The sequence below is a fragment of the Patiria miniata genome, unplaced genomic scaffold, assembly GCF_015706575.1.
Source record: "Patiria miniata isolate m_02_andy unplaced genomic scaffold, ASM1570657v1 HiC_scaffold_1, whole genome shotgun sequence".
In the NCBI taxonomy this organism is placed as follows: domain Eukaryota; kingdom Metazoa; phylum Echinodermata; class Asteroidea; order Valvatida; family Asterinidae; genus Patiria; species Patiria miniata.
The window spans coordinates 11,425,345-11,438,082 of NW_024037047.1; the positions used below are offsets into that span (position 1 = coordinate 11,425,345).

The 12,738-nt window shown below is 39.7% G+C and overlaps 1 protein-coding gene across 1 annotated transcript; it reads right to left on the bottom strand.

Moving 5' to 3' along the window:
- Window positions 1-514: 514 nt before the first annotated feature.
- LOC119723312 (adenosine deaminase-like) lies at window positions 515-11,212 on the bottom strand. Its single transcript, XM_038193869.1, has 9 exons — window positions 11,155-11,212; window positions 8,467-8,528; window positions 7,059-7,181; window positions 6,705-6,958; window positions 5,330-5,463; window positions 4,124-4,267; window positions 3,223-3,320; window positions 2,337-2,466; window positions 515-1,353 (listed from the first exon to the last, which is right to left on the bottom strand). Exons 1-9 carry the CDS (start codon window positions 11,191-11,193, stop codon window positions 1,264-1,266), a joined length of 1,074 nt encoding a protein of 357 aa, XP_038049797.1. The 5' UTR covers window positions 11,194-11,212; the 3' UTR covers window positions 515-1,263.
- Between the last annotated feature and the right edge of the window lie 1,526 nt (window positions 11,213-12,738).

A 12,738-nucleotide genomic window follows, 5' to 3' on the forward strand; every position in this document is an offset into this window, starting at 1 on the left:
GCCCAATTCAAAACATGATTCAGCAACTTCATCAGGTTAGTTGTTCACTATCCTTCATAAGATTCTGAACACTTTTGTTGCTTCAAACGAACAAAATGCACAAATTACAAATGATGGACTATATCTTTAAATCTGGAATAAACAAAAACAAATCGATTAACAATTTTTCAATCTAAAAATGTCTTGGCTTAAATTTAAGAGATGCTGACAATTACATATTACAATACCTCTTGTTTTTTTTCATTATGAATTGTTAATGTTTCCTGAATAACATTCAGTTTAATAGTTTGTAAGTATTTTGATGTCACATAAAATCTTGGGCCGCATGTAGTATCAAATAGTCCCACTTATCCAATGTTTTAGCTGCACAGAATTAGCAGAACATGTGCTGTGCTTGCTCCAAAGGTTACCATAGTACATTGTGTAACTTCATTGAATTAGACAATGTAAAATATCACTCATTATAATTACTCTTAAGAATTAAAAATGTTGCACTTCATATAAGCAAATAATCTATTATTATAGTAGTAAAGAAAAGACAAGATTTCTTTATACATTTCTTTAATTTGATATAAAAAGAGATGCTTTTGGTCCATACATTTAGAGTATTACAAATTTTGGTCTAAGCGTTATCATACACTGTATAATGAGTCTCCGTCTGAAATGTTACATGTTTTCGTCCAACACAGTTAAAATCCCTAAAAACTGTTTTTGACTTTTTCATTATTATATATCTAGTAAATATAGTTTCTATATTAACCGTATAGTTTATTTTACTTCTTTAGCCTGTGGCTTACAAGACATATTGTTTTCAGCACCCATATTCTCAAACTGAAACTCTTGCAACCATTCATTTTATCAAGAAGCAGGTCAGCGAAGTATCAAGGCATACCAAATCGTATGCACTTCTTAATGCAAATTACAACTAACCTATACTTTTTATTCGTGACAGCACGTGTCACATTCAATCTTTATATTTTAGAACAATGATATTAATTCCCATTATTTTGCAACAATGGAGGATGTTTGATTTTTGTTTGTTTGACTATCCTGATGCTTGAAAGCGGAGTTAAATACGAAGTACATTTTGGAAGTATTTTTTGAATTTCCAAATGAAAACTTTCAGTAAATCGTTTAGTCTAAAATCAGGATCATCTTCACTCTTTATATATTTAGCACTAAAACAGCAGCAATTTTTTTTTTAATGAGCGCAAGCGTGTGAGTTTCTGCGGCTCAGTCTATAACATCGCCTGCAAGTAAATATTAAATCAATCGGTATGCTGCCCTCAAGTGTTGAATAAGCTCCAGTTTTTCCTGCTTCGGCAGGAAGGACGCACGTGCTGCGTTCAGAGTCTGGAAAAAAATAAAACGATTTAAGAGACTTTATTTGAGTACTAAACAAGACAAATAAGGGGAATTCTTCTCAATAAAGAATAGCTTGTTTGTTTTTGTTTTGCGTATGTCCAATAGCTACAGGCTCAAAAGACTACTAGACTGCTGTGTAAACCTAAAAGTATTGACCCAAGAAATCATGAAATTTACTTTTAACCATGAGATACTTTCAATTTGTAGTTAGTTTAAGATTTCCTTCTTAAAGTTAATAAAATGTGTTGAAAAGGTAAAGCAGATAAAAAGATCGATCATTATTTTGTTTTGTACATTGATGTTTATCCAGTGGAACAATGAAGAGTATTCTCCCATGTTTGACATTGGGTAGTCGGTGCAAAGATGCCATATAGTTCGCGACGTATTACTCGAAAGTCTGACAGCTAACATGTAAGTGAGAGGTGTGCAGCAAAAGCTAGGATGTTGTAGCGTTTTCCAGCAATACATTTCTTTTGAAGATTCTTTTTATGCGCTGAAGATTTCCGGTATTTGTTTTGTTTCTCCATCACCCTAGGCTTTGACATGGGTTACGCCCACGGCTTTTAAATAGGCCATTTTCAAAAACTTTTGATCATGGTACACGGGAGATTATTGGCTCCATTTAGGGGTACTACTACAATAAAAACTGTGAACTTATTTCTGACATTATAATGCGCTGCAAAATTGCTGGTTTGGGTCGGACATCTTAATTCTTATGTCAAGCTCCATGAGCGCCCATACAGCTCCATGTGGCGGGTACAGCGTGAGTTTAGGATAATGTGAAATACGGACTCATTGGTAGTATTGCGCATGCCTAAGTATGATAATTAGGAGAGTGATTGGTCACATGAGAGGTTGTCACCAATAATAGGGTAATGGAGTCCGATTCATTTATCCATGCCATGCCATGCCATGTCATTCCATTCCATTCCATGATTCATTTATTCATTGATTGTATGAAGACTACGAACCGCTTGTACAGCCTGCTCCTCAGACAGTGCAAAGTACTTCTTAGCAATCTGGAACTCGTCATTGATGGTGTTTGCAAAGACCGTTGGATCGTCAGTGTTCAGTGAAAAGTCCATTTTATCCTGAACAAACCTAGAAATAAACCAGCAAGTGATCATATTAAACTGCCTTCTATTAAGCCCCCTATTTCAAATAATAGAAATAAATTTTGCTGCATTGTTTATAAACAATACGTTTCATTTGCCTTTAGTGTTCCATTTAAAATTGTACCCCAAGGGCGGATCGGGGGGGGGGGCAAAAGGGGGCCATGCCCCCACCCCCCCCCCCAAAAAAACGAAACAAATTGTTTGTATGTGACGTCGCAATAAAGGCAGGCAATGAGTACACCACCATCTTTTCTTCCAAAAAACATTGGTTAAAGTGGTCAGAAATTGCCGCAGATTGCACCACAGAGCATCTAGAATCCCCCCCAAATTTTGACCCACTTTTCGGGGGACCAAATATTTTTTGCTCCACCCCCCAAAAAATTGTGTTCTGGATCCACCCTTGTTGTACCCCATGCCCAATACGTTTGACGCTATATAAGCCGCTGACTACAACATGCCACACACCTTCCAAGTCTGTAAAATTAGAAGAAAAAAAACGAACGAAAAACAACAACTGACACTAAAAGTATTTTGTTTGAAGGAATTGAATGATAGATTCGATTGCGCTTTCCAGCGGTATTGGGTCGATAAGTTACGTAACAAGTTCAACAGTGAAGGATGTGCACCGGAGGCGTTGTAAATTCATATCGAGTTGGGTTTTCAACCGAGTACCAACATTCACAGTGCCTGTAGAAGATCCGTGGTCCCATTGAGATGCGAATAGGAGGATTTAGCTAATTACCTTACACATGGATGCTTCGTGAAGTCGGGGTCGCATGACCCAGTGTAGACGCTGGATGTTGGGCAAATTTCGAGGTGGATGCCCTTATCTTTCACCATCTGAAAAAGGCAGAAGCACATTTTTTTCCGCAGCCAAGTATATCATTTAGTATCATAATACGTATGCGTGGAAACTATCACGTGATTGAAATAATATATGGCATGATTTGACTTAGATTTAGATTTCGAGCGAGGTTGGGAGCGACGCCATTGCCCGGTTCCTTCCTTTTTTTACTCGGATGTAAACTCCACAGGTATAGTGTCCCATTGGCCCCGGTATTTCCCTTTCTTTAATCGTGTTTAATCAAATCCTATTTTACGATGAAATAATTGGCACCCATTATTTTCTGGTTCATCGCTCATGAGTAACTTTTTAAAGGAAATGAAAGTCCGAAAAATCACACCATTTAATCAACTGATGCATGCGCATTATGGTAGGTGAATAGTCTTTGCTGTAAAAAAAAAATGCTTATTGGAGCCTCGGCCTATTTCCTTTTTTTAATTGCTGAAATAGCCAAAATCTCAATACTTAGATTTAAGATGCGAATTGCCTACAGTTTGTTCGATGAAATAACCATGCAGAATGGCGATGTAGGCTTTAGGCAGTTATTATGTTTCCCTTACGCGCATCATTTCCAATGCTCTCCATTAGTAATGATCGATGCGCGTATGGGGAAATGCGGATGAGAAATGTCGGATACGTCACTGTTCGTGGTTATTTTATTGAGCATGCACGTTATTTGTGATTTCTACGGTCATTCCTGTGTCATCGTCCAACGCGTTGGTGTTCAAGTCTCTCATCCACAACTACGCATCATCATTAATGTCTACAATTCACATCTATGTCAGACATAATGATGTACCTGATAGACGTCATCATCGTCCACACTGTGGTAGCCATGTCCAATCCTCTCAGCCTTCAGTAACTCTATGGCTTTCTTGACATTACTGGCTGGACCATCTTCCCCTGCATGCACAGTGCGATGAATGCCACAACGCTCAGCTTCCTGTAATAATAAAAACAAAAGACGACTTGAAAAAAATACATTGGTTTACAAAACCATAGGTAGACCCAATAATGTAGATTTGGTCCGGGGTGATGATGCTTGTTGGGAATATACTGGTTCTCTTTGTGTAAACACGCAAACAGGCAAAAGTTTTGCGGTATTCGGAACGGATGACAGATAAACACGCAGGGATCGAGGCCCGAAATATAGGTGTGCTGCCCAAGGGTGATGGCTGTAACCCGCTTGGCTTGGGGTCGAGTGGAAAAGTAATCCCGCACCTCGTTCCGTTCTTGTCAAAATAATCCCGGCATGAATTGGCTAAATACATACAAATATTGGAGTTTGACTCTCATTCTCTAACCAATCATCTTGACACCTATGATAAGTTTGAAGCCGAGTCGGTCATATCAAACTTGACGAAGCAACAAAAAGAAAATACACCAAATAACAACCGAGAGTGGGGAAGTGTGCGACCTCCTATGGTGCTGTGGATCAATTTTCGTGATCCTTCCCCAATTTCCATTGAGGACATTTTAAGTAGATACTTATGTGTAGAAAATCATTGACGGAAAGCATCGACTTGGTATGTGCGTAATCACGTGTTCACTGATAACTTCCAGTCACATGACAGAATTTCATGTCACATGATGAATTTTTTTCCAATGTCTTTTTTGTCGACGCAATTGCCTTTTACCAGACACCAGTTTGTTATAAAGACTTCTAATGAAAATCAAATTACTGACACGATGGCGTCATGCCACATTTTGTGTGTAAACACTTTTTATATCTCCATGGTAAATCTAGCAATATTGCACTGTATGGTGAGTGGCATCTAAGAGGGATAAAACTTTGTTTCTATTGAATGTCCAAAAGTACAATACTAGTTTGCTAAATAAACAACACAAAAATCTCCTTATAGTACATGCCAGCGAGTCTTAACATTATGTACCTTAGCCTCCGTTAGACCACAAAATATCTCCAGCAGTACCGTGAAGGGCAAAAATAACACGTGATGTAAGTACATGTACATGGTTCTTTATAAATCCATTTTGGTTCAAATACCTGGAAAACTCTAACGATTTCTGGATGAAAAACGTGGCCTTCTGTTTCGTCTGCACGTCCACAGTCAGCTATATCAATGCCAACTACGGATGGACTGTATTCCCGGCATAGCTGCAGACATTCTGCCGCCCATCCTGCAAGGCAATAGAAATAGCGCCATCAATCAACAACTCCATGCTATTCCCGCCTTGGAGAACAGAAGGTGAAGCTTATCATTGCAATAATAGCTGTCCTAAAATTAAAGAATATAATAATAAAGAACAACCTCCAATTGAGGGCAAATTATACGAAACTGTATAGGAAAGGGGTCTGCAACTCTAAATCAATATCAAAAAGCGCTCCGTAGGGTTTTATGAAATCCAGCACCCCTCGGTTTTAAAATTCGTCACGGCTGTTTGAATTCGTCGAGGCTGAATGAGTCCCCCTACCCCACGCTAACTCCCACCCCACCCCAACCACTACCTTACCTGAGACGAGTCATGTGTGTGCCATCGCATCGGGTGGAAAAGGGTCAATGGGTAATAAAGGGGGAATTGGATGTGGCTAGGAAATATGTAGAGAGAATGTAAACTAGGGAAAGACGGAACAAAATAAAGCATTTAAATTCATTCGATTTGGGAAGCATTTTGTTACCATATAATGCGAGCCAAAAAGAAAGCGACCAGGAGTAATCAACTTTTTCCTGAAAACATTTAAATTTGATAGAAATGAAGTATTTCTTAAAAGCGCATGTTCTTCCACGCATCCCCCCCCCCAAAAAAAAAAATTAGTGAAATTGATCCATGCTATCAGAAATTATGCACGTTTTACTAAAAGAACCATTATAGCTGTCCACGGAATGCCATTGGAAGCTATTGAGCAAAGTTACAAGCAGATTACAAGCATTTAAATACGAATGAGATTTTCATCATTTAATCAGGACTTAGTTCAAGGTTATTTTTTTCCTGTCCGATACATCTGACAGGAAATAATAGCCTTTGTGTTTTGAATATGAGTAAAGTCAACCCTTTTCCCCGAAATATTAATGGGGATTTGTTTGTTGTTTTCCTTTGCAATTTCTTGTTCATCTATGGAGGTTTAAAAACGTCCATGTTTCATTGTATTTAATGGGTATTCATCAGTTCGTAGAACGGTAAATGATCAGTGATATATGGACAGCTGAATTTTGTGATCTTTTTGTTAAAAAAGACATTATTTGGGAATAGAGTACATGTAAAATACGTGAAAATACGCGAGCCACTTATTGTGTTTAACTATTTTATTATAATTCAATCACTTTTTTGATTCACCCTGTGTTTTTCTTTCTCTGAGGAGGAGATTATACACGACGATTTGAAAAAAGAAATAGGAAAGTTAGAAAAGAGAGATAGCTTACCCGGCGTTTCTCTTGCAGTGCATATGATGAGTCTGGCCTTGACATTGAAGTCCTTCTGTCCTTTGTCTAATCCCTCTACAATGCTCTGCATTACCTCGCGTGTTGATAGCGCCTTCTCCTCAACATGGCCACTGTCTGGCCCTGAGTAGACCAATAACTGGGGGCTGAATCGCGTCTCAAAGTACACAACCCCTTCCCTTGCCTTGTCTTCGCAAAGTTCGTAGGAAATACGACGAAGAGCTTCCTTGTCACCTCTAAAAATAATAACACACATTACACAATACAGGCACTTCATAAACTTTAACCAGCTTTCACTGGACCCAAAGTTGCATTAGCTAAAACTTTAAGACTCACATTAGAGGTGGCAAAAAAATCTCGAACTTCTCCAGAAACTTAGGTAGGCTTCCCAATTCAATGTGGCGTATGATACTTGTCATCTCTTCAGCTGTTGAGCCCGGCACGTCGATTCCTCGCTTCCTGTACAACAATGACAACAATTGCTAAAGTAAAACAGGACACTTTGCAACCAAACTAATAGAAAATAATAGCACCTTGGATGGAATGTCATTCTATACACTCTTCTACTTAAAGTTTCGTCATTACACTAAGTATAACACATATCAATACAAATTCATAAATATCTAAGAAAGTTTACCCACTCCTATTTGTCGAGGGCCCATCACGTGGCCGATTTTAAACAGTTAATAAAGACCGGGGCCCAATTTCTTGGCTCTTAAAGCCAGCAAAAAATCCCTGCTTACTATAGCAGAAAAATCGGTGCTTACGGTAGGTGTATTTCACGTGTTAGCGAGGATTTTGGCTTTTGCGCATTCGTGCATCCCGCATGACCGGATCCAGAACACAATTTTTTTTTGGGGGGGGGGGCCAAAAATTTGTGTCTCCCAAAAAGTGGGTCAAAAAATTACCGCGTGGGGTTCGGGACCCGAATTTTTTTTGGATTCTCGATGCTCTGTGGTGCGATCCGAGGCAATTTCTGACCACTTTAGCCAATGTTTTTTGAGGAGAAGATGGTGGTGTATTCATTGCCTGCCTTTATTGCGACGTCACATACAAAAAAAAAAAAATCAATTGGTTTCGGGTTTTTTTTTTGGGGGGGGGGGGGGCATGGCCCCCTTTGGCCCCCCCCCCGGATCCGCCCTTGGCATCCCGTAACTAAGGATTCTATACAGGGTAAGCACAGAAATTTTCTGCTGGCGCTGCTTGCACAAAATGGTGATCGTAAGCGTGGAATTCTGTGGCCCGGCTGGCTGGTCTTAAACAACTTTCCAGTGTCACATGAAATTTGGACTCCAGTGAAATCCGGTGCCTTTTCTCATTTTATTGGTTAAACGTTCACAAATAACAATTCTCACGTAAACATGCGCAATACTACCAGAGAGTCAGTATACAATACACTATACAATACACCGGAACAGCTGCGTTCTCCGCCACGCGCGCACTACGCGCGACGGGCGTGCCAATCTCCATAGAAGGAGTTGTTTACGACTACTGGCGCGGAAATGCCATAATATATCTATAGGGGTGTTTCGAAAAACATGAAGTAAACAAAATCATAGGACATTTATAATTTTTGACTTGTTTTGAGTTTTGGACCGAAAGGTTCTGATTTTTTGACCGCTCGGGTAATTATCAGCATCCAGACGCCGACCGGAATAGTGTTTAAAAACGGCCAAGCACACATTCATTCCCTCACGATAATACCGAACACCATATTCAGGAAAGCAAATGTGACGGAACTCACTTTGCAAGTTCCCAGATAGTAGATGGTCGGACGGCGCCATCCAGATGGAGATGGAGCTCCACCTGGAACAGGAAAGGAAGGACATTTGGTGAATTGTTTCCATGATCCTACAATGTACAGAGTAAAAACGGCTCCATTCTTTGAAACCACGTGCTTATATATGAATGTGGGTAATTCAAGGGGACAATTTTGCTATTTGCATCAAATCTGTATAATTACATGCATTTCATCAAATAGTCTCGTTGAGTTACGAAATTGGTCGGGGAAAAACTGTTTTTTCAAAACACTTTTTTCCCGACCAATTTTGTAACTTGTTCATTCAATCAAAAATAGTGTTCATTCCATTATTTCATGCGGTTTCTGAATCGCAGTTTAGAGTATTCGATTTCGTTTCAATGTGTGGGTTAAAATTTTTTCGTGCAAGATAATTTCATCCGGGGTGGTTACTTTTCAATTTCGCACCGACTAGGCGAATTTGCACAATAGAAGTAGACCTATTCATTGTCAACGAAGCTTCTATTGTTTTGATCTTTTCTTTTCGCTAGACGTCATTCGTATTGGCGATAGGAAAATCAGTTTCGTTCAAGGACATTTCTATGGTTTTCAAAACCAAATTCAAAACTCACGAAATTATATGCGCAAGTATATGGTTGCTGCCTGCTTCTTACGCATGAATGAAGTATAGTCAATTTTCGCTAAACTGAACCCCGTGTGCAAAAGCTTTATGCGAATTGAACAAGTTGCGAGAAAACCCATGACTTGCTGTATCTTGGCACATGATTTCTTTAAAGTAAACAATTCCAAATTCCAACTAGTCAATGAATAACTGCTTTCAAGATAGCATGAATCCACTAACAAAATAACGACGGACAGCCAGACTTAATTGCGCGTAGCCTAAGTGAAGGCAATATTTTTCAAGTCCACTTAAACTTCGTTATATCTCGCCAGGACTTATCTATAAACAGATATTAATTGTTTCTATAAATAAATTTAAGGGTTCGCTGATTTCGGTACTATGGTTCGATCTTTTGAACGTTGTTTTGGTTAGAACAGCCTGGACGGTCTCTGACGGTTTCCAGCCCGTCTCTGGTCGAATGTGCAAGGTTCGGATGATTTAAAATTATCGATTTCTGCAATGTTCTCCGGGTCCTTAAAGTAGTCCATACAAACGTTTGGTACATTTATTTTTCTCATTAGGCTCCCCGTGCGCGTCGGCAAAACGAAAAAGTTCTTTTTCAATATAAGATGATGTCTCAAAACCGCCAAACTCACTTTTTTGACTGGAATCCTGCTGCTGCACAATTCTAACGTGTTTTTTTGATGGGGTTACTTTCGAGTATAAGCTTTATATGGCCTCTCTGGGCTTCAATATATTTGGCACTGATTTTAGTCGGGCACAATTTACAGACGGTGTTGTAATTTTATAATTGTGCGTCTGGATGCCAGAATGAGGGAGCAATGGTTGTATATCTGGAATCTGTAAATAATAACAGTAATAAAGAATCTGTAAACACTTTTTATTAGCGCAATTATGTAAGGGAGCAGACTAATGACCAGCCTGGCAGCTCATGCACGATTTCAATGCCGCTGTATGGTCTAACGTTAATACTGTCACTGATTTTTGGTCTAGACTATCAACTTTCCCGAAGAATGTTCGTGTCGGTCAAGATCGTAAGTGGGTGCAGAATTCTCAAGCCTTATGGCTTTAATTACTGAGGTCACCACAAGCTCCACTCTGAATGATATTTTTGAGCGCTTTAAAGGGATTGAAGCTTCATCTGCAACATCAGCCGACATTTGATGAAAAAATTAAGAGGAAAAAAAACCGCGTCGCCGCACCACTTTTGGGCAAGTTCCACACCAAAAACCGGAGAATTTTTTGGCCTTACCTCAAATTTTACATTATATTCAGTCAACTCCATTCCATAAATGAAATTTGTGAGAGAAAGGTTAACCCAGCGGCCGTGTCATCAGCGACGCGTAACGGGAGGGGAGGCATGGCGGCCGGGCACGCACCTATTTTGTAGAATGAACTTGAACCTCACTCAAAACGTACTTCTTTGACCTTTTTACGTTTAGAATCACACTGAAAACAGAATTACAACAAGGTGTAATCAATGACGTAACATGAACTGTTTCTATAATTGTGTCGTTGTTGTGTTCTAAACACTTTGCAAACTGTAGCTCTTAATTGTATCGTGCAGCGGCATCGGATACTCGGGTACATGTATTGATTTAATACCGGTATTTCGCAGGTATTAGTCAAGCTCACGTTGGCACAATACGTCATTGTGCATTGAGCAAAATAATTCCCTCATGTCAAAACCGTCTGTCCTTTTATAGCGCCATGGTCGAAGACTTACGGTGCCCCTGACAAAGCCACCGACAACGCACCAAAGTAATGAGAGTCGTTCTTCTATTCTGTGTACAATGTATTTGGCCATTAGAAAATCATCACGCACACACTGTACAGAAAAGCGCATCGTATCCTAACGTTCTCATGGATGATCATCAACTGAACAATTGGCTTGTTATTACTCGAACCCGTGCTTCGTTCGCCACGATACAAACACTTGCCTTGTCCCAAGTCCAATGGTGTAGCTGCTGATACTGAAACAATTAACAGTTCAGTGCACAAGGCATACTGCTTTGAACAATATAACCGCCATATCGTGATTATATACGAACCTTTGGAGCTAGTTGTTGAGATTTCGATTCATCCGCCATTATGCACTCTGTACAAACCTGCACAGGAAGCTTTTATTCACATGAATGTGCGGCAGTTATTACATACAGCTTTCCTGCCGACACCGCGCTTACAATTGTCCCCAGAGGCCCACCTTTGACATACTATGTCACATACTTAATCGGCCGTTTAAAGGCGCACTTGATTGTCAAAATCATGCCACAAAATCAGAAGATATTTGTGTCGTAATTTTCAAGTTTGAATGATCAAATTAAATTCTATAAAGGCCCTAACCTTTATCATGCTGCCACCATTTCCGTCATGTTATCAATGTATCAAAAAAAAAGAAGAAAAAATGTACTGAATGATAGTATTGGAATCAGACTATTTTTCCATCCAGCCTCGCTTTGGTAATGTTGATTTGAATGGAAAAAATGCAAATGGCCGCACAATGATAATGGTCTATTGACAGAGATGTGAACGCCACATACAGTGCATGCTCTAAAGACAATCACGTGATCCCGGAAGCTAAATACACGTGACGACGTCGGTAGGGTACCGGGTACCGTGCATGGCGTGATACCGAAATTCCTTCTTGAAACTTGGAGATATTGTGCAAGCATTCATCCGATTTCGTATTACAAACTTCCAGATAAATTGCACGTTACCTGTCTGTTATGCGTTGTTTTGATTTGCAGTCAGTGGTACATGTAGAATATCACTTCAAGGTATTGTCATTTGATTGAACCTGTCATAATCTTATGGATCCGACTTTCATTTATGTGAACCACTGTAAAAGGTAACCTAAGTCAAATTATGCATTGGGCATGGGTCGCATGTGGAGTGGGAAAATACAGTCGGTTAGTTCCGGACATGGGCGTCGCGAGGGGGGGGGGGGGGCAAGGGGGGCACTTCCCCCCCCCCCGGAAAAGCAAAAAAAAAACAAAAAGAAAAAAAGATGCGCGAAGACAAAGTGTTGTAAATTTAATGGATTGGGGGGGGGGGGGCAAAATGTCCCTGCCCCCCTCTAAAACTGATACATCGAGAATGTGTTGAGAAATACAAGCATTTTTTGGCAAACATTTTTCTGCCCCCCTCTAGAAAAAATCCTGGCGACGCCCATGGAGTTCCGGATAGTGAAAATCATTCAGTCTGTACTCGGGCTGCTCTCGGTTTAACACTTTACCCTAAGTGAGGGAGATATACTACAAAATAATTTTCCAAATTTAAGCTCTTTGGGTCATATTTTGAATATGCGACGTCTACAGTACCGATGCCGCAATAGTTCCGAATAAACACTTCAGGATCGGGTTGAAATGCTGCTTCGCACTTCAAAACTAATCACTTCTAACATTTGTTTTGCAGCCAGACCCACTGAGAATCAAACAGATTTTATTTTTTGAAATGCGGCTCATTTAAAAGACTTCAATGATATTTTAAAAGAGAACTTGCATAAAATGAATGTTTACGAAACTTTCGTCTGCAGCGCGACATCAAACACGCATGGACTGAGAAAACCTTTGACCCATCACACAGATCAACACGTCACACAGAATCGACGTACGTATCATTTAGATTTTGGAAAC